This window comes from Anomaloglossus baeobatrachus, chromosome 11 (genome assembly GCF_048569485.1).
Source record: "Anomaloglossus baeobatrachus isolate aAnoBae1 chromosome 11, aAnoBae1.hap1, whole genome shotgun sequence".
In the NCBI taxonomy this organism is placed as follows: Eukaryota; Metazoa; Chordata; class Amphibia; order Anura; family Aromobatidae; genus Anomaloglossus; species Anomaloglossus baeobatrachus.
In genome coordinates, this window is record NC_134363.1 from 36,274,657 (window position 1) to 36,299,298 (window position 24,642).

Consider the following 24,642-nt stretch of genomic DNA (forward strand, 5'->3'; position numbering starts at 1 on the left):
GCAAGGTAGTGCTCGCTCATCAATAGTTACGAGTACTGAGCACCCGAGCATGGTAGTGCCCGCTCATCACTAGTTACCAGTACTGAGCACCGGAGCATGGTAGTGCTCGCTCATCACTAGTTACGAGTATTGAGCACCCGAGCATGGTAGTGCCCGCTCATCACTAGTTACGAGTACTGAGCACCCGAGCATGGTAGTGCCCGCTCATCACTAGTTACGAGTACTGAGCACCCGAGCATGGTAGTGCCCGCTCATCATTAGTTACGAGTACTGAGCACCCGAGCATGGTAGTGCCCGCTCATCAATAGTTACGAGTACTGAGCACCCGAGCATGGTAGTGCCCGCTCATCAATAGTTACGAGTACTGAGCACCCGAGCATGGTAGTGCCCGCTCATCAATAGTTACGAGTACCGAGCACCCGAGCATGGTAGTGCCCGCTCATCACTAGTTACGAGTACTGAGCACCCGAGCATGGTAGTGCCCGCTCATCAATAGTATTTTGGACTGTATCCATCTAAAGAAAATAATATATATACAGTATGTCTGAATAAAAATTATCTATAGTGATCACTGCCATATGTATATATGTTGGAAAAGAGGAAGAAGGCTGTTGCGAGCTTGTCACTTTCTACACTATAAGGAACAGGAAGGGCACTTGTGCGTTGGATCACAGATGGTTGTCCGGTGTTGGGTAAAATGTGTCGCAATTCTTCTATTGTGAGAATATGTTGGAAAGAGGTTTCAGCATTTTTTCTCGAATATCATCATTATTTGGTAAAAGAAAAGCTCTTAGAAATAAGGAACTGTAATAATAATGTTTGTCATGGATTTTACATCAGAACTGCTCTATAAAAACCTCAAAGTTTTAACTTTATTGAAAAAAAACTGACGATAGTGACAATTTATACATCCGTAAATCGAAAAGAAAGGCAAATACCGCGCACAAACCAGAGAGACCAAGATGTAATGATTAAAAATGATTAATAATCAGTTTATTTCTCAGTACTTCAAATAAAAAACATATAACAGTTAAAATCATGTTCCTTTTTTATTATAAAAATACATTAAAACAAAACCTATATAAATAATCTGGAAAGTTATGGAAATAGATCGGGAATGACGGAAAGAAGATTTGTCAATATTATTTTGCAGATCCTGAAGGCAGAGTTGATGATTTAAGGAGTTTTCGATGCCCTTTTATTGAGTTTTTCGCTCCTTTTAAGGAGTTTTTCTCATCCTTTCAAGCTGTTTTTTTTCCTATCCTTTTAAGGAGTTTTCCTTTCCATTTTAAGGAGTTCTCTCTCACTCTCTTAAGGAGTCTTACTTGCCCATTAAATGAGTTTGCCTCACCTTTTTAAGGAGTTTTCCTTGCCATTTTTAGATGTTTTCCTCACCCATTTAATGAGTGTTCTGGCCTTTTTAAGAAATGTTCCTTGCCCTTTTAAGGAGTTTTCCTTGCCCCTATAAGGAGTTTCCCTTGCCCTTTTAAGTAGTTTTCCTCTACCTTTTTTAAGGAGTTTTTTTTTGCCTTTTAAGGAGCTTGCTTCATTCTTTAAAACAGTTGTCCTCTCCCTTTACGGAGTTGTTCTTGCCCTTTAAAGTAGTTTTCTTCTCCCTCTTAAGGAGTTTTCCTCTCCCTTTTAAGGACTTTTCGCTTTCCCATTTAAGGAGTTTTCCTCTCCCTTTGAAGGAGGTTTTTTTTTTTACCTTTTTAAGGAGTTTTTCTCTTTGTTTTTTAAGGAGTTTTTCTCTCCCTTTTAAGAAAATTTTCTCTCCCTTTGAAGGAATTTTTTTTGCCTTTTTTAGGAGTTTTTCTCTTTGTTTTTAAGGAGTGTTTATTTCCCTTTTAAGAAGTTTTCCTTGCCCTTTTAAGGGGTTTTAATCCCCCTCCAAGCACTCCCCCCCCTCTAAGGAGTTTTCCTCTCCCTTTTAAGGGCTTTTCCCTCTCCCTTTTAAGGATTTTTTCTTGCCCCTTTAAAAAGTTTTCCTTGCCTTTTTAAGGAGTTTTCCTTGTCCTTTTAAGAAGTGTTCCGTATCCTTTAAGGAGTTTTTCCTGCTCTTTAAAGGAGTTTTCCCTCACCCTTTCAAGGGGCTTTCTTAATGCTTTTTTAAGCTAACATTGCCCCAGTGTGATAAAAATATTAAGATGTAATATATTCTCATTTATACTCATTTATTGATCTCCCACCACTGCCATCCCTCTGGTGATGTTCCCCCGCCGGTCTCCTCTTCTAGTCTTTCCAGCATGGCTGACAATTGACAGCTGCAGCCAACTGGATAAAGAGGAGGAGACCGGTGGGGAAACACCCACAGATGGATGGAGAAGTAGTGGGAGATCAATAAGTGAATATATGCTATTTCTTATTACTTTGTCACACTGGGGTCAAATATAATTGTAAAGAAAGAGACAGAAAAATGTAATTCTAACTCTTTTATTGACTTTCCAACTTTTCTATATAAATTAATTATTCTATCAGATTGATGGACATATAGCTCATAGTCTTTAAGCTCATGAGATAAGCCAAAGGATAGCAGAGCGCCAGTAATTATGTCCCCTTTATTGTTTACTAGACATACCTACATATTTTTGGTGTCTGACCTCCCCCCTTCCATGATCTGATATTGGTGGCTTATGCTGCTTTTTCAGATAAAATCAGAGCGCCCCAAATCCTTCCTTTTCGAAATACCAATATATCGGGTTTTTTAAATGACTTGTTATAGGGATAAATCATCTACAAACCTATTTTCTAATCCAAAGCTGCTATTTTAAGTTGCAGCAAAAATCATTGCACTAAAGTGGTATCAAAAATCCCTGCAGTAAGTGGCAGCAAAACTACCAAACTATGTATCAACAAAAATTCCTGCAGTAAGTGGCAGCAAAACTACCAAACTAAGTAGCACCAAATATTCCTGCATTAAGTGGCAGCAAAAACTACCAAACTAAGTAGGAGCAGAAATACTTGCATTAAGTGGCAGCAAAAATCACTGTACTATGTGGCAGCATAAATCCCTGCACTAATTGGCTGCAAAAACTACCAAACTAAGTAGCAGCAAAAATCCCTGCACTAATTGGCAGCAAAAACTACCAAACTAAGTAGCAGCAAAAATCACTGCATTAAGTGGCAGCAAAAATCACTGCACTAAGTGGAGCCTTTACCACTTATTTAGTGTATATAGACCCTACCAGAAAGTCATCAGAGAATGAAGCCCTTGTTGATGCGTCTGACACGTAGGTGGAGGTCAATTTAAAAGTTTTACACTGGAGCTCACAAGTTTCAAACAACATTTCCAAGTTGAATTGTGAGAGTCCTATGGATAACTTCATGCTTTTGGTTTGGTATTGGGTAACATTTGCTGTGGTCGGTTGCCCGGTTGGAAAAAAATGGCCGCAGGTACTGAAAGACAAGAAATAGATGTATACATTAAATGTGTGTGCGATGGCCGAATATATGCATATCATGTGTGTCATGATGTATTTTACCTTCTCACTGTATTTGCTGTAATACTATGTCTTGGGATGTAAGTGACCATACCTTCCCCCCAGCCTGTATCATATTGCAATCAGGCTTCAGCAGTAGCTATTGTCATTGATTTGGTGGGGGTTGCATATATATATTGTTCTTCTCAGCATGGGACTTCTCCAACCTACAACTTGGTAAACAGAACAGAGCCAGCAGTCTAAAGTCCATTCATGCATCAAATGGCCAGGGGGAGGTGTGCCCACCTAAGGGGCTGATCCCAGGAGAGAAGAACATGTTAGAGCAGTTAGTTGGAGCTCGGCTGGAGAAGGACTGGGATCTATAGCTGAGGCTGGATCCTGGGGTCTGTGTGTGTGGACTGTTACAGACTGGAGATCCGCGGCCACGTGGGATTGTGTTTTGTTGTTCACCTGTTGGACTCAAGGAACTCATATAAGGACCATTTCCCTAATTTCCCTGGCATCGGAATACCAGGCGGTGCCCCTGGATCTTTTTCCTTTGTGTGGACTCTAAAGAACCATTTTATTATTGGATGTTTTATGCTCCCTGTCTCATTAAATCTTCTTGGATTGTTCATTGGTCTGGTGTCCCTTACTGCTCTGTCGCATACCCCGTCACAATGTGTCTTAGATCGGGTCTAGAAGATGAGAGGAGGATTATAGTGGTAATGTAAGAATGAATGGCGTATAGTCGGTCCACTCCTGCATGCAGATACAGCCTATTATATGTGGTTTCTATGAATTCAGTGCAGTCTAAACAGGCTGCAAATCACCGGGCAAACCAATAAAATGCTTGTTCGTCCGGTGAAATGATCTTTTGCGTTGCACAGAAGATCATTATTCTCGGCAGAGCATGATCCCGTGCAATCAGAAATCACTCTGTCGATAACAATGGCAGTGAACAAATCATTCAGGGTGCATGTAGAGAGCGGTCTGGCTTTGCAGACAGATTTTTGACCACCAATCAGGAAAGATTTATTGATCTGGGGTCTTTTAAAGGGGTTGTCCACTACTAGGACAACCCCTTCTGATTCCACATTTCCTTCATGTAAAAAATTAAGACTGTACTCACCTCCCGTTCCGGTGCCGTTCAAGGCTCATATGAGGTTGTGACATCATCTAATCAGTGGTGCTGGCTTCCTTCTCCCCGCCTTCGGACCAAACGTACATTCAACAGGAAGTGAGCTCAATTGTATTGCACACTTCCTGTTGATTTACTCGTTTGGTCCAAAAGCGGAGAGAAGAAAGCCAGAGCTGATTGGATGGTGGCTTGTGTGATGTCACAACCTCACATGAGCCCCGGCACCACTGGAACGGTGTCGGCATGGGAGGTGAGTATAGTTTTTATTATTTTATCTAGGGGAAAAAATTGGGAATCAAAAGGGGTTGTCCTAGTAGTAGACGACCCCTTAACGCTGTAAAGTAAGCTTGACCACAAAAAAAGGAGCTGATCGGTGGTAGAGTGCTGCCAGTCAGCTGGTGTGAACGGACCCTTAACAAGTGACGTGCTACCTTACCATTATTCAGTTGGTTGTATAGCGCTCCATCTGGATGCGTGAGTGTCTGCAAGGAAAAATAGTGAATATTGAGTATGTAATTAGGGATACTTATATCACTGAAGACTCTGTGCCGATATACAATATGTTCTATGTAATATTTAATATGACTTTATTATTGGGGGGATCAAACGTTAGAATGTAGGGGCTGGTGTCATCATCCATCCCCTCCGAATTTCCGGTGGCTGGGAGCACAGCAGTGCGGAAAACTGCAGCCAACCTAAGTTACTTAAAGGAGTTGTCCAATGGAAAAACGTTATGACCTATTAGCCGGACATTACTTGGTTTGAGATTGACCTCCGGGACTCACACTGATCAGCAGAATGGGGTATTTTTTATTCCAAAATGGGATCTTTTAACCCCTGTTTACAAAATTGAGTGGCAGGTGGAATCCTTGACCACCACTACATTCATGGCACTAGAGGAAAAAGATGAGCAGTCCCGTAGGGAGTGAATGATGTGTGTTTTCTTCTTGAGTCACTTTTAGAGATGAGCAAACCCGAGGTTCGGTGTTTGTACCAAAAACAAACTTTCGGAACCGCCCCCCCCCCCCCCAGAAATTCGGGTGCTTTACGTATGAAAACCACTCGAGCGAGCATCGTTGTGCTCAGGTACGCTCTATGCTCGGCCCAGTGCGAGCCGCTTGCTGTTTTTGATTGGCTTGCACTGGGGGTAACAACAGTGTGATCGGATGTAGTGTGCACCCCTCAAAAAATGGAAAAAACCCACCCAATTTGCCCCCGGAAGTGATCTGTTTATGGCTGGTGACATGTGTATGGAACTGCCAAATTAGTGACTTCAATTGAGGTTCAGGTCAAGTCAAGGTCCCAAACTGAAATTCAGACCGGCTGAACCTGCCGAACCAAACTTCCACGGGTCCGCTCATCTGTAGTCACTTTTCTTTTTTTGTCTTCTGTTATTTTTTGATGCTTTTACACCACAAATACTCTTTATTGGGCCGGAGTTACACTTGCGAGTGACTTGCGCGAGTTTCACATCAGCACCACCCGGCACGGCCACACACTCTCGTAACTAGTGATGTGAATCACTACCATGCTCGGGTGCTCAGTACTCGTAACTAGTGATGAGCGGGCACTACCATGCTCGGGTGCTCAGTACTCGTAACTAGTGATGAGTGGGCACTACCATGCTTGGGTGCTCGGTACTCGAAACTAGTGATGAGCGGGCACTGCCATGCTCGGGTGCTCAGTACTGGTAACTAGTGATGAGCGGACACTACCATGCTCGAGTGCTCTGTACTCGTAACTAGTGATGAGCGGGCACTACCATGCTCGGGTTCTTGGTACTCGTAACTAGCGATGAGCGGGCACTACCATGCTCGGGTGCTTGGTACTGGTAACTAGTGATGAGCAGGCACTACCATGCTCGGGTGCTCGGTACTCGAAACTAGTGATGAGTGACCACTACCATGCTCCGGTGCTCAGTACTTATAACTAATGATGAGCGGGCACTACCATGCTCGGGTTCTCAGTACTCATAACTAGTGATGAGTGAGCACTACCATGCTCGGGTGCTCAATACTCATAACTAATGATGAGTGGGCACTACCATGCTCAGGTGCTCAATACTCGTAACTAGTGATGAGTGGGCACTACCATGCTCGGGTGCTCAGTACTGGTAACTAGTGATGAGTGGGCACTACCATGCTCGGGTGCTCAGTACTCGTAACTAGTGATGAGCGGGCACTACCATGCTCGGGTGCTCAGTACTCGTATCTAGTGATGAGCGGGCACTACCATGCTCAGGTGCTCTGTACTCATAACTAATGATGAGCGGGCACTACCATGCTCGGGTGCTCAGTACTCATAACTAGTGATGAGCGGGCACTACCATGCTCGGGGGCTCAGTACTCGTAACTAGTGATGAGCGGACACTACCATGCTCAGGTGCTCAGTACTGGTAACTAGTGATGAGCGGGCACTGCCATGCTCGGGTGCTCAGTACTGGTAACTAGTGATGAGCGGGCACTACCATGCTCTGGTGCTCAGTACTCATAACTAATGATAAGTGGGCACTACCATGCTCGGGTGCTCAGTACTCGTAACTAGTGATGAGTGGGCACTACCATGCTCGGGGGCTCAGTACTCGTAACTAGTGATGAGTGGGCACTACCATGCTCGGGGGCTCAGTACTCGTAAGTAATGATGAGTGGGCACTACCATGCTTGGGTTCTTGGTACTTGTAACTAGTGATGAGTGGGCACTACCATGTTTGGGTGCTCAATACTCGAAACAAGCAGGTCAGACACTTGGATGTGTGCCAATCGAGTACCGAGTATAATGGAAGTCAATGGGGAACGTGAGCATTTTTCTGAAAGATCTTCTGGAAAAATACTATTATACATGGGTCGAGCCCGTCTGAGCGTCCAACTGTTCATAATACCAAGCATCCGAGCATAGTTGTGCTCACTCATCACTACTCTTCATATTTGCTTGGTACATTTGTTTTGTGCCTTTTAGACAACAAAAAATAGGAACCTATTTAGTTAAAATGTCCCAAAATTAGAACAAAAAAAAATCAGGCATATATAAAATCAATCCAAGGGGTACTAAAATACAATTGCGTTAAGAAATGTAAAAAAAAAATAGTGACTTTTTAAAAAGTCACAATTAATAAATTGGCCACAAATATCTGGAAAACAAAAACCATGTGTTTTACCTCATAATGTCGATTTTGATTGATTGAATCTGATCTTTCCATCTGTACAAGAGAGAACGAGAAGCAAAAACTTAGTCTTAGCTTTTAAAGATAAGATGTATAAAAAGGCAAAATGGCAAAATCTAGTTGTGGTGATGAGGGTAACCCAAAAATTCAGGATAGTCCCAGCTTGCGTTATTTATTATGCAGCTATTAATGCTGCTATTTGTTATTATATGAGAGATGTCTACATTTATGCATGGAACACCTTTAGTCATGAAGGGTATAAAATAAACTAACACTCTGCAAAATCTTGGAGATTTTAGGAAGTCACAAGCTTTGCTTTTCTTATTTTCACTGGCCCTCGCATTGAGTCCCAGAAACCTCTAAGGAGGAGTAGAGATCTCCGTATACGTACCTTCTTACAGTATATTTTGTCTTTATCTAGTACCTTAAAAGTGTAACTCTTATTCTAAGTCAATGACTTTTTTCCTTTAACGAACCCGTGAAGACCAAATCTTGGTGAGCAGAAATGATCATATCAATTGGTGGAGAATGCGGGCATAAAAAGTAATATAAGGCTACTTCACCATAAAGAGTTATTGATGTTGCAGAATTTCTGCACCTATGTTTTAAAATTAGGTTGCTTATGGCTGCGTTTTTGCGTGTGTGCTTTTTAACATTCATTTTTATTGCGTTTTTGACTTTGCGGTTTTTGTCTTTTTTTGATGCATCATGCTTAAAATAAAGCATTTGGTATTTCCTAGTATTTGGTTGTGACAAAACCTAATTGATATACTTAGGTGCAGATTATATGCAACTTTGATGCTCTACTGCTGGCGTCCCTGAAGGGCCGGGTCATGTCCTCCCCTTCATCCCCCGGCCGTCCACGTGTGCTGCTGCCTTCTTCCCTTCCTGAGGCCTGTACACGCAGCCCAGGTCTCCGGGGAGTGTGTTTAGGGCGTATGCGCACAGGGGCTCTCGTCTTAAAGGGCTGGCCCGCTATTTCCTGGAAATGCCTCTCAACCTATGGCTGGCGAATCGGGAAGCCAACGTTATTCTCAGTGAATAGCTTATTTTATTCTCATTATTCTTAGAGGAAATGTTGTTTTTACATTTTAATAAGAAAACTCTACTAGGTCTGCACGTCAAGCTTATGTAACTAAGAACTTCAGTTATAGTGTATTAGTATGAAGACTGGGACAAAATGAAAGCTTGCTAACAATATGGCTAAGAAGCAGAGAGAAGCATACAATCAATAAGCTTCTCTCACAAGAGGCACTATGTATTTAAGGCACTCTCCCATTTGGGGAGGTGCCTGCGCAACGTGTTCAGTTAGTCAGTAAACCAGTCTGCTAGCTAGTTGTCAGGTCCTGAGCTCCTGTCCTGTTATCCTTGTGTCCATCACCTGTACCTGCCTTCCCATACCTATCTGTTCCTGGTGTACCCACCATTCCTGTCCGTACCCATTTGCCCAGCCTACCACAGTCATTCTGCCTATACTTGAGTCTGTCACTTGTCCTGGGGGTCAGTTGCCACAGTTCCCGATTACTGCCCTGGTATTGTGAGAGAATACAATCCATTTTCTACCTATAATGTCTATCTTGTCTTATAGCTAATGATGTGATAGGGTTCAGATAACTCTGATGGGTGGAGAAGTTTTACATTTCTCTTCCTGCCCCTGTTCTTATTGGGGTATAGTTTAGAGTGACAAGGCCTTTGTGACCATATATAAACGGGTCACATGTACTAATAAAGGACAATTCTTTGAGTACACCATACTAAGAGTGTGTGCTGTATTTATTTCCCGAGCGCTTGTAAAACAATTCTTATTAATTTGGCATTCAAGAGGCATAGAAGGCGTTTTTCGCTCATAGAATTTGGTGCCAAAACACGGGACAGACTGCAATATACAATATGAGTGAGAATTGATCTTTTAGAAAAAGTTATGCTAAAAGCTGCAGCATAAGGTAAGAAGCTTATTAATTTGGAGTTCAAGAGGCACAGTGTCATGGTTCCACCTCCCCGTCCACAAAGCTAGGGGCGGAGCCTTCTCTCGGGCCTCACTTCCGGAGCTTGGATGCTTTAAATTCTTTCATCTCTGGTGAACCAGCGCTGGCTATAAGCTTAGCACTGCTTTGCCTGTGATTGCTGGTCCTTGTAAGTGTTTCCAGATCAGTCCTTCCCCTGTGCTGTCTGTGCTCTGACCCACCTCATTCTTTCACACAATAGCCCCGGTCATTCCCCCTTCTCCTACCTCCCCACTCGGTTGTTTCCTCTAGTACTGACCTCGACCTGACCTCGATCCCGCTTTTGCTCGTTCCTCCAGTGTTCTTTCTCACCGTACTGTGTATGACCTGGCCTGCCTGACCATCCCCCGCACGCCCCGTGGCCTCTGTATTCTGGCTGGCTTTGCAGGGCTCCAGCACACACTGTGTATCCACCTCCATGCTGATTCAGCTCTGTATAGTGTCTTTTCCTGCAGGGCTCCAGCTCCCCCTGGTGGTAGCCTGACACACGGAGTATATTTCGCTCACAGTATAATTTCCTTAAGTGACCTATAATTTCCATGGGAAATTCCACTGATATGGCATCCAAGTCTAAGTAATAATGAGTTTGAGCAAAAATTTACAATTCAAGGTGGTACGAAAATCTTACCTCAAAGGATGCACCATCGTTTACATAGATGTGTGGAGATGGTAGATTTTCACTCTCACGATGATTATTTTTTGTAATATTGCCTGGAAGACAGAAAATTTTTGTTTTCTTAAGCATATCGGGACAGAAACATTTTTTGCAATGTGATTTACAAGACATCCCTCCACCAAACATAAGACACTATGCATGGTCTTACCCCCTCTTTCTCGCCTCTTAACTTTTCTCTGAACCAAACTTAGATGATCATTTGGATCTGGGGTAATTATCTCAAGGTTGGAATTTTAATACACAAGGCTTCAATCAGTGTTTCTTATTTCTATTTCTTGAAGACCCTAGGGAGAGTTTCACCATGAAGTTTTTTCAAGAGTGGAAACTTTCCAAGAACAACGAGGAGTTCAAAAATCTTGAGTTTCAATTGTAAAGTTGGACTATACACATTCAAAGTCTTCTTGCTAAGAAATTGAGTTGAAACAAACACCCCAAGACTAGGAGTTCTTCATGTGAAACCGTCTTCAGAAAACATTCCTTCCTTGGGGAGTTTTTTTTTATTTCCTGAAGCTTTTTTTTTAAGCCTTTTAAGTGGACAGTGCCTAGCTTGGGATGAATTCCATGAAGAGTAGGTTCAAAGAAGTTACATCTACTTTCTTTTTTGAAAAGCTTAAGGAGGTTGTCCACTAGTTTTACATTGAAAGCCTATCCTTAGGATAGGTCATCAATGCCCGACACCCTGCGCCCCCAGAGGAAACAGTCCAACGGAAATGCTCAGTACTGAAGCTGCCCCATCTTCATATGGTGGCCGCGATCGGGTAGTGCACATGCGCCTCCTATTCAGATCAATCGAAGGTGGATGTGCAGTACCCGGTTGTGGCCTCTATCAGTTGACAGAGCAGCTCTGGAACTGAGCACTTTCGGCCACAGGCCACCGGCGGTGGCGATGGGAACGTCAAATTTGACATTGACCTCGGCTGATCAGACATTGAAGGCCTATTCTAAGGGGTACTTTGCACGCTGCGACATCGCTAGCCGATGCTAGCGATGCCGAGCGCGATAGCCCCCGTCGCACATGCGATATGTAGAGCGAGCTGCCGTAGCATACATTATCGCTACGGCAGCTTCACACGCACATACCTGGTTGGTGACGTCGCTGTGACTGCCGAAGGAAGAATCCCTTCTTCAAGGGGGAGGTGCGTTCGGCGTCACAGCGACGTCACTGCGACGTCACTAAGCGGCCAGCCAATAGCAGCGGAGGGGCAGAGATGAGCGGGATGTAAACATCCCGCTCACCTTCTCCCTTCCGCATTGCCGGTGGATGCCGGGTGCAGGTAAGGAGATATTTGTCGCTCCTGCAGCTTCACACACAGCGATGTGTGGAGCTGCAGGAACGACAGACAACATCGTACCTGCGGACGCACCGACATTATGAAAATGAACGACGTGACACTGATACACCGATTCGTTACCGGCGCCGGATGTGCATCACTTTCGATTTGACCCCGACGATATCGCAGTAGCGATGTCGCAACGTGCAAAGTACCCCTAAGGATAGCCCATTAATGGTAAAGTAGTGGACAACCTCTTTATGTAATAAAAACGCTCAAAATACTGAAAGTTTGAATAGCAAAGGTGATTTACAATAGAAATGAATCGGGAAAGTCTTTCAAGGGTCTATTAAGCAATTTTCAGGTGTTTTTTTGGAGACAACTCACTCCAAAAAAACTCCTAAAAAATAAGCCTTCAAAGGCATACCCTAAAGGCCCTGTCACACACTGAGATAAATCTGTGGCAGATCTGTGGCAGATCTGTAGCAGATCTGTGGCAGATCTGTGGTTGCAGTGAAATTGTGGACAATCAGTGCCAGGTTTGTGGCTGTGTACAAATGGAACAATATGTCCATGATTTCACTGCAACCACAGATCTGCCAAAGATTTATCTCTTTGTGTGACAGGGCCTTTAGGGGTACTTTACACGTTGTGACATCGCTAGCATCGGCTAGCGATGCCGAGCGCGATAGCACCCACCCCCATCGCACATGCGATATCTTGTGATAGCTGCAGTAGCGAACATTATCGCTACGGCAGCTTCACACGCACTTACCTGCCCTGCGACGTCGCTCTGGACGGCGACCTGCCTCCTTCCTAAGGGGGCGGGTCATGCGGCGTCACAGCGACGTCACACAGCAGGCAGCCAATAGAAGCGGAGGGGCGGAGATGAGCCGGACGTAAACAGCCCGCCCACCTCCTTCCTTCCGCATAGCCGGTGGAGGCAGGTAAGGAGATGTTCCTCGCTCCTGCGGCTTCACACACAGCGATGTGCACTGCCGCAGGAACGAGGAACAACATCGTATATCCTATTGGTGCGACATTATGAAAATGACCAACGCTACACAGATCACCGATTTTCCACGCTTTTGCGATCGTTTATCGGCGCATCTAGGCTTTACACGTTGTGACTTCGTTACCGGATGTGTGTCACTTTCGATTTGACTCCGACGATATCGCAGTAGCGATGTCGCAGCGTGCAAAGTACCCCTAAGAGGCAATTAAATATACAATCATTATTAAGTGCCCAATGTAATTTATCAATGGGAGATCTTTGCCCTTTTAAGATGTCCAAAAAGTGTAGATAGTTGACCAAAAACTTGTTCAACCGACAACTATGCATCCATACGCGGAGAAGGGAAGAGGCCGCTCTCCGGCATTTTTGGCTGCAGCTTAGCTCCTGGAAAATAAAATATTGGACATGGACTAAAGGGGGCTTTACATGCTACGATATCGTTAATGTTTTATCGTCGGGGTCACGTTGTTTGTGACACACATCTGGCGTCATTAATGATATCGCAGCGTGTGACACTTATGTGCGACCTAAAACGATCGCAAAAGCGGCAAAAATCGTTTGCCATGGAGAGGTCGTCCTAAAACAAAAAATCGTTTGCCTCTCATTAGCGATGTTGTTCCTCGTTCCTGCGGCAGCACACATCGCTGTGTGTGACACCGCATGAGCGACAAACATCTCCTTACCTGCCTCCACCGGCAATGCGGAAGGAAGGAGGTGAGTGGGATGTTACATCCCGCTCATCTCCGCCCCTCCACTTCTATTGGATGCCTGCCGTGTGACGTCGCTGTAACACTGAACGAACCGCCCCCTTAGAAAGGAGGCAGATCGCCGTCCAGAGCGACGTCGCAGGGCAGGTAAGCCGTGTAACGGGGAGCGCGATTTTGTGTGCGACGGGCAGCGATATGCCCGTGTCGCACAAACGATGGGGGCGGGTACGCATGCTAGCGATATCGGTACCGATATTGCTAGCGTGTAAAGCCCCCTTAATTCTATCATGTCCAAATCAAACTTATGAGGTTCCCCAAAAATTTAGATGTGCCAGAATCTAATTCAAACTTTGAGAGAATTAGTCGTCTCTAATAATTGGGACACCTTCAGAAATGTAAAGCTCGTGGCCATTATCAGGGCAGAAAGTGGGATTAATGGACCCACTGGACCATGGCCTTACCCTTTAGTGGGAGGGGCTTAACTAAGCGCCCAGCTTGAGGCGGAAACAACTGGTAAACCGACTAACTAAGGTCGTTGCGCAGGCACCTTCTCTAATGAGAAGGTGCGTTAAATACATAATGGCTCTCAGCCATAGGTTGAGAAGCATTTCCTGTCATTTTCTGGAAATACCATGCTGGCCCTTTAAGAGGAGGGTTGGTGCATGAGCATGAACCCTAAGCACACTACCGGGAGACTTGGGATGCATGCGCAGGCCCTGGGAGGTGAAGGGGGTAGCAGCACTTGTGGATGGCCAGTGGGAAGAAGTTGAGGATGTGACCCGACCAGAGCAATAAGTCGGTGACCCCGCAGGACGCCAGCGCTGCAAGAGGATTGGTAAATTTTGACAACATAGGGGCATTCAGCTGACATTCATCTAGTCTGTTTGGACAACTTAAAACAGGGCCTTGGATAAGTTTATTTACAACATTGATGGGATCCAACAGATGAGTTCTAACTTATAATATCTTGTTATTCTGACTATTCATGAATAGAGTATACAATACCTTTTGTTTTTTTGAGAACAAAGAAGATGATAATCAGTGTAATAATCAGACCATTGACGGTTCCCAACACAATGGCAACTACTGCGCCAGATCTAAATGTGTCCGTTTTATCTTCTGGAGTCGCTGGTGCGTTATTTATCTGCTCTACATTTAGTTTTTGAGCAGCTGTTAAAGAAAAGACAATTAGAATAAGAATATATAATGGAGCTCAGGTGTGATAAATGGTTCAGACAGGAAGCAGCGACCTGGGCCGGACAGGAAGCAGACAAATGGCCTAGACAGGAAGTAGTGAGGTAGCCCAGGCAGGAAGCCAGGAATGGGCCCAGACAGGAAGCCGAGAGTTGCCCTAAACAGGAAGCAGAGAGCTGGTCCAGACAGGAGGCAGAGAGCTGGCCTAGACAGGAAGCAGAGAGCTGGCCCAAGCAGGAAGCAGAGAGCTCTCCCAGATAGGAAGCAGAGAGCTGGCCTAGACAGGAAGCAGAGAGCTGGCCCAGGCAGGAGGTAGAGAGCTGGCCTAGACAGGAGGCAGAGAGCTGGCCTAGACAGGAAGTAGAGAGCTGGCCCAGGCAGGAGGTAGAGAGCTGGCCTAGACAGGAGGCAGAGAGCTGGCCTAGACAGGAAGCAGTGAGCTAGCCTAGACAGGAAGCAGCGAGCTGGCCCAAGCAGGAAGCAGAGAGCTCTCCCAGATAGGAAGCAGAGAGCTGGCCTAGACAGGAAGCAGAGAGCTGGCCCAGGCAGGAGGTAGAGAGCTGGCCTAGACAGGAGGCAGAGAGCTGGCCTAGACAGGAAGTAGAGAGCTGGCCCAGGCAGGAGGTAGAGAGCTGGCCTAGACAGGAGGCAGAGAGCTGGCCTAGACAGGAAGCAGTGAGCTGGCCTAGACAGGAAGCAGAGAGCTGGCCCAGGCAGGAGGTAGAGAGCTGGCCCAGACAGGAGGCAGAGAGCTGGCCTAGACAGGAAGCAGTGAGCTGGCCTAGACAGGAAGCAGAGAGCTGGCTTAGACAGGAAGCAGAGAGCTGGCCCAGGCAGGAAGCAGAGAGCTGGCCCTGACAGAAAGCAGAGAGCTGGTCTAGACAGGAAGCAGGGAGCTGGTTCAGATGGGAAGCAGAGAGCTGGCCTAGACAGGAAGCAGCGAGCTGGCCTAGACAGGAAGCAGAGAGCTGGCCTAGACAGGAAGCAGAGAGCTGGCCTAGATAGGAAGCAGCGAGCTGGCCTAGACAGGAGGCAGAGAGCTGGCCTAGACAGGAGGTAGAGAGCTGGCCTAGACAGGAAGCAGAAAACTGGCCTAGACAGGAAGCAGAGAGCTGGCCTAGACAGGAGGCAGAGAGCTGGCCTAGACAGGAGGCAGAGAGCTGGCCTAGACAGGAAGCAGAGAGCTGGCCTAGACAGGAGGCAGAGAGCTGGCCCAGGCAGGAGGCAGAGAGCTGGCCTAGACAGGAAGCAGAGAGCTGGCCTAGACAGGAGGCAGAGAGCTGGCCCAGGCAGGAGGCAGAGAGCTGATTTAGATGGGAAGCAGATAGATGGACCAGGCAGGAAGCAGAGAGCTGGCCCAGGCAGGAAGCAGAGAGCTGGCCCAGGCAGGAAGCAGAGAGCTGTCCCAGATAGGAAGCAGAGAGCTGGTCTAGACAGGAAGCAGAGAGCTGGTTCAGATGGGAAGCAGATAGATGGACCAGGCAGGAAGCAGAGAGCTGGCCTAGACAGGAAGCAGAGAGCTGGCTGAGAAAGGAAGCAGAGAGCTTGCCCAGAAAGGAAGCAGAGAGCTGTACCAGACAGGAAACAGAGAGTTGTCCAAGATAGAAAGCACAGAGCTGGCCTAGACAGGAAGCAGAGAGCTGGCTCAGACAGGAAGCAGAGAGCTGGCACAGACAGGAAGCAGAGAGCTGGCACAGACAGGAAGCAGAGAGCTAGCACAGACAGGAAGCAGAGAACTATACCAGACAGGAAGTAGAGAGCTATACCAGACAGGAAGCAGAGAGCCATACCAGACAGGAAGCAGAGAGCCATACCAGACAGGAAGCAGAGAGCTGGTCCAGACAGAAAGCAGAGAGCTGGCCCAGACAGGAAGCAGCAAACTGGCCCAGGCAGGAAGCAGAGAGCTATACCAGACAGAAAGCAGAGAGCTGGCCCAGACAGGAAGCAGCAAACTGGCCCAGGCAGGAAGCAGAGAGCTATACCAGACAGGAAGCAGAGAGCTGGCCCAGACAGGAAGCAGAGAGCTATACCAGACAGGAAGCAGAGAGCTGGCCCAGACAGGAAGCAGAGAGCTATACCAGACAGGAAGCAGAGAGCTGGCCCAGACAGGAAGCAGAGAGCTATACCAGACAGGAAGCAGAGAGCTGGCCCAGACAGGAAGCAGAGAGCTATACCAGACAGGAAGCAGAGAGATGGCCCAAAAAAATCTGGACAGCCAGCACAGTCAAGAAGTGGTATCATAGTGTGGCCCAATCAAGTAAATGAGACTATAGTACCATGGAGGGTTGCCATTTTTGGAGTAAAGCGTTTTTTTTTTCATCTCATATAATATAATAATAATATGCATTACATGTCTGGCATATATCAGTATAACAAATATACAATTTAAAAATATCCATTTTATAGTGCAATGTTATCATGAAGTAAGTGCCCCTCCTAATAAGAGAGTGGACTTGTCCTCATATTATGTTCCCTTTACATACAGCAGGATATCCTAATCCTAATGACAGATCTGCTTTAACATAGCCACTATCTTTCTTTGTTGGGTATATAACTACTTGTGCTTTTTGATATTATTAGCCTTTACACCATCATGCACTTTGCCATTTTTTAGTTTGGTACAATTCCACATGGCAAATTATTTTGGCTTCCAAAGGAAAAGGAAACCCTGTGTCTAGGGAAGGGGGAGATGGTGACCTCTGCCCAAACCTACCGCTGGGCCCTGGGGTCCCTTACCACCCTAGATAGGTTCTGGACCTATGTCCCGAGCTGGATACCTGACCCTAGTTATCCCTACTGCTGGTCCCTGGGGTTCCTCACCACCCTAAATGAGTTCCACACCTATGCGCCGAGCCGGATACCTGACCCTAGGTATCCATACTGCTGGTCCATGAGTATCCCAAGTGCTGGTCCCTGGGGTTCCTCACCACCCTAGATAGGGTCTGGACCTATGAGCCGAGCTGGATACCTCACCCTAGGTATCCCTACTGCTGGTCCCTTGGTTTCCTGACCACCCTAGTTAGGTTCCACACCTATGCGCTGAGCCGGATACCTGACCTCGACTGACCCTCATCTTGGCTTTAGGTATTTATGTTCCATTTGTAAAACAATGAATCCGTTACAAATGCAAGTACAAAGGATGGCTAAATAGCAATCCGGTAACAGATCCGTTGTCCAAAGACTCCCGTGTTAAAAACCTGACTCCAGCAGAAATCAGTTTCCCAACGTATCCGCTCTAACAGATGACTACAAGACATGTGAACATAGCCTTACATAGTGCAAAATTCACAACAACAATAATGGTTATCGTACTATTACTCACAGCGCGCGTAGACCTCGTAGATCACTACGGTTGAAAAATTTCTGTGTCTTATGGAGGCTTTATAATATCCCTGATCAGAATGTGTGACGTCGATCAGTTTGAGACTTCCATTTGAAAACAATTCCCATCGGTTTTGGACCTCCCCATTATCTCTGGAAGCATCGGCACAAGGTAGATTGATGAACGTCTTCTTTGTGAAGCTCCATATTACTGACTTGGTGTTTACCAGGGAGACTGGTGGATCGAAATATACAGATCCCCCACAATTGACTTCTACTTGTTTCACCAGTCCTGTTTTATGTAGTAAAAAAAGATTGAAAAATAATTAAACATTCTAATATAATTGAAATATCTAGTAGAGCATAATAAAAGATCTATGTTCATGACCATAAGAGGTCTCACTGTTTGAAGCCTCCACAATCGAAACTTAATGGATCTGCTCTTTAGAAATCAAGCATTATGTCTCTGACCAATCTTATTCTATGGGGCTGTGCAATTTTTTTCTCAGACCAAATCTACCAGAGAAAAAAAACTACAGCATGCCTCCGGAAATTGGATCACTCTTGGCCATGCAACTCAATAGGTCCATCGAAAAAATTGGACCACTCTCGGATCACATCGGAATGTGGTCTGTTTCTCATGGACTGACACATTTTTTTAAAAATATTTTCCACATCCAAAAAAAATTAGAAAATTGAGACACTCAGCTCACAAAAAGTCCAGTTTTAAATAAGCTCAGTAGCCAGCGTCAAGGCGTATCTCTTTATGGGGTCCCTACCTCAGTGCTTTTACCCAGGCTGTAAAGCCTACAATTTTCTATTAGCAGCCCATAAAATGTTAGGCTTTTCTGCCCAGGGAGGGCTGCTGGGCTCACATAAAATTGGTCTTTTTTTATATGCTAAGTGTCTCAATTTTTGTTTTTCCTTAGCAGTTATGCATGTCCAAATTAATTTAATGTCTTGCAGTCCATAGAAAGTGCAGGTCAAATATAGTAACATAAAATATATGATAATATTTTTTTAACATCAGTTACTTACAAAAAAAATGGAATTTAATTAGCAATTACAGTAGTTAAGTAAAACTTACCTGAAACCATCAACACCAATGTGCTGCACAGTAGGAAACATTGACCTTGACTGACCATCACCATCTTCTATACTGACTGACACTGCAGGCGATACGTCTTGATTCTTTAATGCTCCGCACCTGATTGTTTGCTAGAGTTCCTTCTCCTTAAAGTTTCACAATGTGCACAAACCTCAAATTCCTCTTCGATTAGGAAATGATGGATTCACGGAGAAGCCACAAACTGAAGTTGCGTATGATAAGGATTCAGCCTCAACAGTAATTTTAGCAACATTACATAATCTTAGAAAGAGACATATAAGCATAAATAACTGAATTTGTAGGTTGGTGGAGGAAAAATGATGAATATGGTGAGAAAGCCATTATAGTTATTTTTCTTGCACCCAAAAAACCTGTGTTTCATCAGATTTTCATTACCGTTTCGTCAGTTTGTTCGTTTTTACCATCAGGGTTTCCTCAGTTTTTCTTGTAAGCAAAAAAAAAAAAAGCTGATGGAGATATCCTATGGTTTTCCTAACAACAGTTCATGAAAAATGGTGTCACGATGACTTTGGGGTAGCAAGGAACTAGAGCTCTTAAGCTGTCCCTCAAGCTAGGGTACCCTATGCTATCCCTAATCTCAGGGATACTCCTGATGGTGGAGAGACCTGAGTCTCCTTCCTGGCCCTGCTCCTGACCAGTTCTGATCTAATTTCCCCCTCCCTCCAGGGAGGGATGGGACAGAAGTGTGTTGAAAACCAAAGATAAAGTGTCACGGTTCCGCCTCTTCGTCCACATGGTTAGCGGGCGGAGCCTTCTCCCGAGCCTCACTTCCGGAGCTTGGATGCTTTAAAAACTGACATCTTCAGTGAACCAGCGCCGGCTATAAGCTTAGCGCTGCTTTGCCTGAGATTGCTGGTCTTGTGTTATCCTGATCCATCTGTGCCTGTGCCCCCGTGCCCTGTCTGTGTTCCGTCCCCTAGTCGTTCCCCCATTCCTCTGTCCCCTCTCCTACCTCCCCACTCGGTTGCTTCCTCTGGTACTGACCTCAGCCTGACCTCGACTCCGCTTCTGCTCTTTTCTCCGGTCCTCGTTCTGCCCGTAATGTGCTTAACCCGGCCCGCCTGACCATTCCTCGCACGCCCCGCCGCTCTGCTCCCCAGCTGTGCTGTGAGGCAGTGTGCGAGCACACACTGTGTATCTACTTCCTGATTCTTGTTGCTTCGTGTAGTGTCTTCTGCTGCAGAGCTCCAGCTCCCCTTGGTGGTAGCTTGACATAAGGACAGACAAGGGAAAACCAAAACTCTGTCACACCACATGCATACATAAAGGTGAAGACAATAAGAGATTCAGGAGGAAAAACAAGATCAGGATGGAAGTATAAAACAACAGGGGTAAACTCCACAGCGACCCCAAGCAATGAGCACAACTGTCACCAGAAAGTCTGGGATACCACACCTGACAGACCAACATAGAATAAACTATAGCTGACATGGGTGGAAGGATTCAACCAGCATAAATAGGAGAGGACCATATGTGATAGGTCTCCATACAACATGTGATTAAAGAAGCAATCCATGACAGTCGGCGATGTTTGTGCAAAACTCCATGTGACAAGTGGGCAACATATAAATGGCTTTCTAGTGTTGTTTACGGACCCATGGAATTATATTAGCAAGATTGATTTGAGACTAGGAGGACATGTCCCTGTATTTTTGTAAAAACCACTCTCTTCTCAAAAATACATGGATATTTGAACAGCCCTATCAACTGGATGGAACAAGGATAGAATGTGTGGGCTCGTGCGTGCCATAAGTACATTCTGGGGGAGCCTGTGCGGCATGCAGAAGTCATAGAGAGAGGAGAGAGCAGGAGCACATGTGAATGGCTGCAGGGCCCCAGAGGAGTACAGGGGCGGTAAGTTGGCATCCCTGCAGGGATGCCGGCACTACAGTACCTCCCCTATTGCCCTCTCTTCATCAGGTCTGTAGGAGGTCTCTTGTCCATCAACTTGTCTTCAGAGATGATGGTTAAAGACATGGCTGGTAGAAGGGGTAGACGGCTGCTACTTGAGGGGCTTCTTCCTGTATCCTGGAAGGAAGATGGCACTGTCTTTCATGGTAGGCATCTTCGACGTTGGTCAGACATCTTGACATGATCAACCTCCATAGGTTCAGGAGCAGGAGTGGCAACTGGAAGCTGGGACACCTGCAACCTCTGGAGGGATGCATAGGCCACAGGGGGAGGAGAGAGCAGGAGCACATGTGTATGGCCACAGGGCAGCAGGGGAGGGCACAACCTGGCTGGGGTGGTAAGGACTCTGGCACTGCACTAACCTTAGGGAGTTAAAGAGGTTGTCCACTACTTTTACATTGATGACCTATCCTTAGGATAGGTCATCAATGTCTGATTGTCTGGGATCCAACATCCAGTACCCCTGCCGATAAGCTGTCCTCGGTCCCAGCAGTGGCAGCAGGCGGTCATAAACACACAGTTCAGGAGTTACCAGTTCAACGGACAGCAATCGCTGTGTACTGCAGATCTGCGTTCAAATCAATAGGGGGCAGATGTACAGTATCCGGTTGTGGCCACTATCAGAAGATGGGGCAGCTCTGGAACTGAGCATTTCCAGCTGCCTGCTGAAACCACAGGCACCAAAAACAGCTGGTTGGTGGGGGTGCCAGGGTGTCAGACCCAAGCCGATCAGACATTGATGACTAGAGATCAGTGAACGTTTGGAGGTTCGGTTCGCCAGGTACATTCGAACCTTAGATAAAGCTCGGTTTTTGACCCTGACCTGAACCAAACCTCAATGGAAGTCAGTAATTGGGCAGTTTGTGTCTCCGCCCACATAAAGCCAGTCATGAGCAGAACACTTCCGGGGGAGGGTGAGAAGGTTTTTTTTTTCCAATTTTCTTTTTTGTTTGTGTGTGCACATTGCATCTGATCAAACTGATTTTAACTCAAATGTGAGCTGTTCAAACACTACACACATCTTGCACAGAGCTGAGCATCACTCATACTCAAGCCCAGCGCTGTTCACTTGAGTGGTTTGCACTCATACCTCACTTGAACTTCGAACCCGAGCCTTGGTTTTTTGGAAGTTGGTTTCCGAACCCGAACCTCGAACCTTGGGTTCACTCATCTCTACTGATGACCTATTCTAAGGAGAGGCCACCAATGTAAAAGTAGTGGACAACCTTTTTAAACAAGCACAACTCTACTGAAGGTTATACACAAGTAAAGTAACACAAGGAAGTAACGCTGCTGAGAGATGCCAATCTTAAGTAAAGTTTCCCAGGTTTTGTATTGGAACTTGGAGAAGATTACATACCACTAAGAGAACCAAGCTGATCAGACATTGATGACCTATCCTAATGGTAGGCCATCAATGTAAAAGTAGTGGATAACCTCTTTAAACAAGCACAAGTCTACTGAAGGCTATACACAAGGAAGGAATGGTGCTAAAAGATGCCAATCTTAAGGAAAGTTTCTCAGACTTTGTATTGGAACTTGGAGTAGATTACAAACCCACCAAGAGACCCAGATGACAGGAGCATGCAAACATTCCAATAGTAAAAATTGTGGAATGTCCACAGTAATATGTGGATTAAATGGAGAATTTATTTAATAAGGTTGTCCACTACTTTGACATTGATGGCCTATCCTTAGGGCGGCTTTGCACACTACGACATCGCAGGTGCGATGTCGGTGGGGTCAAATTGAAAGTGACGCACATCCGGCATCGCATGCGACATTGTAGTGTGTAAAGCCTAGATGATATGATTAACGAGCGCAAAATCGTCGTAATCGTATCATCGGTGCAGCGTCGGCGTAATCCATAATTACGCTGACGCAACGGTCCGATGTTGTTCCTCGTTCCTGCGGCAGCACACATCGCTGTGTGTGAAGTCGCAGGAGCGAGGAACATCTCCTACCGGCGTCACCGCGGCTTACGTAGGATATGCGGAAGGAAGGAGGTGGGCGGGATGTTTACATCCTGCTCATCTCCGCCCCTCCGCCGCTATTGGCCGCCTGCCGTGTGACGTCGCTATGACGCCGCACGACCCGCCCTCTTAGGAAGGAGGCGGGTCGCCGGCCAGACCGACGGTCGCAGGGCAGGTGAGTGCATGTGAAGCTGGCGTAGCGATAATTTTCGCTACGCCGGCTATCACACGATATCGTACCTGCGACGGGGGCGGGGACTATCGCGTGTGACATCGCAGCACCGGCTTGCGATGTCGCAGCGTGCAAAGCCCGCCTTAGGATAGATCATCAATGTCTGATTGTCCGGTGTCCAACAACTGATCTCAGTCCTGGCGGTGGCCGCAGGTGGCTGGAAATGCTCAGTTCCGGCGCTGCTCTGTCTTCTGATAGCAGCCGCAGCCGAGTACTGCACCTCTGCCTCCCAATTTAATCAATAGGAGGCGGATATGCAGTTCCTGGCTGAAGCCGCTATGATAAGGTGGAGTAGCTCCAGAACTGAGAATTTCCGGCCACTTGCTGCCGCCACCGGGACTCAGATCAGCTGTTGGATCCTAGCCGATCAGACATTGATGATCTATCCTAAGGATAGGCCATCAATGTTAAAGTGGACAACCTTTTTAAATAAATTCTGTATTTAAGCCACATATTACTGTGGACATTCTACAATTTTTACTATTAGAGGACAATCCACAATTTTTACTAATGGAACGTTTGCAAGAGGACAACTGATCGGAGTGGGTGTGGAGTGTCAGACCCTGGCCGATCAGACATTGATGACCTATAATAAGGGGCCCTTTGCACACTACAACATCGCAAGCCGATGCTGCGATGCCGTGCGCGATAGTCCCCGCCCCCGTCGCAGCTGCGATATCATGGCGATAGCTGGCATAGCGAACATTATCGCTACGCCAGCTTCACATGCACTCACCTGCCCTGCGACGTCGCTCTGGCCGGCGACCCGCCTCCTTATTAAGGGGGCGGGTCGTGCGGCGTCATAGCGACGTCACACGGCAGGCGGCCAATAGAAGCGGAGGGGCGGAGATGAGCGGGACGTAAACATCCCGCCCCCCTCCTTCCTTCCGCAGAGCCGGCGTGAGACGCAGTGACGCAGGTAGGAGATGTTCCTCGCTCCTGCGGCTTCTCACACAGCGATGTGTGCTGCCGCAGGAACGAGGAACAACATTGTACCTGTCGCTGCTGCCAAATAATGGAAATGCCGGAACTGACACCGATGATACAATAACGACGCTTTTGCGCTCGTTAATTGTATCAAATAGGATTTACACTCTACGATATCGACTGAGATGCCGGATGTGCGTCACTTTCGATTTGACCCCACCGACCTCGCACCTGCAATGTCGTAGTGTGCAAAGTTAAGATAAACCTGGCTCACTTTTTAAGTGGGTGCACGGAGAAAACAAATAGTCAAGTAAAATACAAAAAGCCCCGGCACACTCCAAGAATAAGAGAAAAATCTTGATTTTTGAAATATAATTTTTTATTTGACTTGTGTTAGAAAAGTCCGACGTTTCAACCTTAATTCAAGTTTTTATCAAGGACATTCTGGTAAATAAATCATAACAGAAAAGAAAAAGATTAGTTTACACAGTGTACAACAACATTGTGTTCACACAGTTACACTTCCATACATAATCAATTCAGTGAAAGACTATTTAGCACGA

At 46.1% G+C, this 24,642-nt stretch overlaps 2 protein-coding genes across 2 annotated transcripts in view; both read right to left on the reverse strand.

Moving 5' to 3' along the window:
• Positions 1–1,041: 1,041 nt before the first annotated feature.
• On the reverse strand, positions 1,042–19,198 carry LOC142257192 (uncharacterized). The gene is made up of 7 exons (XM_075329320.1): positions 18,995–19,198; positions 17,909–18,199; positions 14,398–14,562; positions 10,352–10,434; positions 7,715–7,756; positions 4,997–5,042; positions 1,042–3,396 (listed from the first exon to the last, which is right to left on the reverse strand). Exons 1-7 carry the CDS (start codon positions 19,056–19,058, stop codon positions 3,323–3,325), a joined length of 765 nt encoding a protein of 254 aa, XP_075185435.1. The 5' UTR covers positions 19,059–19,198; the 3' UTR covers positions 1,042–3,322.
• The window catches only part of LOC142255782 (cell adhesion molecule CEACAM5-like), a 65,243-nt gene continuing 59,768 nt past the window's right edge, over positions 19,168–24,642 (reverse strand). The window contains exon 12 of the mRNA XM_075327228.1: positions 19,168–19,276. Within this exon, the coding sequence (XP_075183343.1) occupies positions 19,168–19,276 (109 nt within the window). The remainder of the gene's footprint in view (positions 19,277–24,642) is intronic.

Excerpts from the sequence above, each read along its gene's own strand:
- LOC142257192 (XM_075329320.1), bottom strand. The coding sequence starts at position 19,058 with ATGGTGATGGTCAGTCAAGGTCAATGTTTCCTACTGTGCAGCACATTG. Across the intron at positions 7,757-10,351 it reads ACGATGGTGCATCCTTTGAG|ATGGAAAGATCAGATTCAAT; the intron begins GTAAGATTTTCG and ends TCTCTTGTACAG. Across the intron at positions 5,043-7,714 it reads ATCAAAATCGACATTATGAG|ACACTCACGCATCCAGATGG; the intron begins GTAAAACACATG and ends TTTTCCTTGCAG.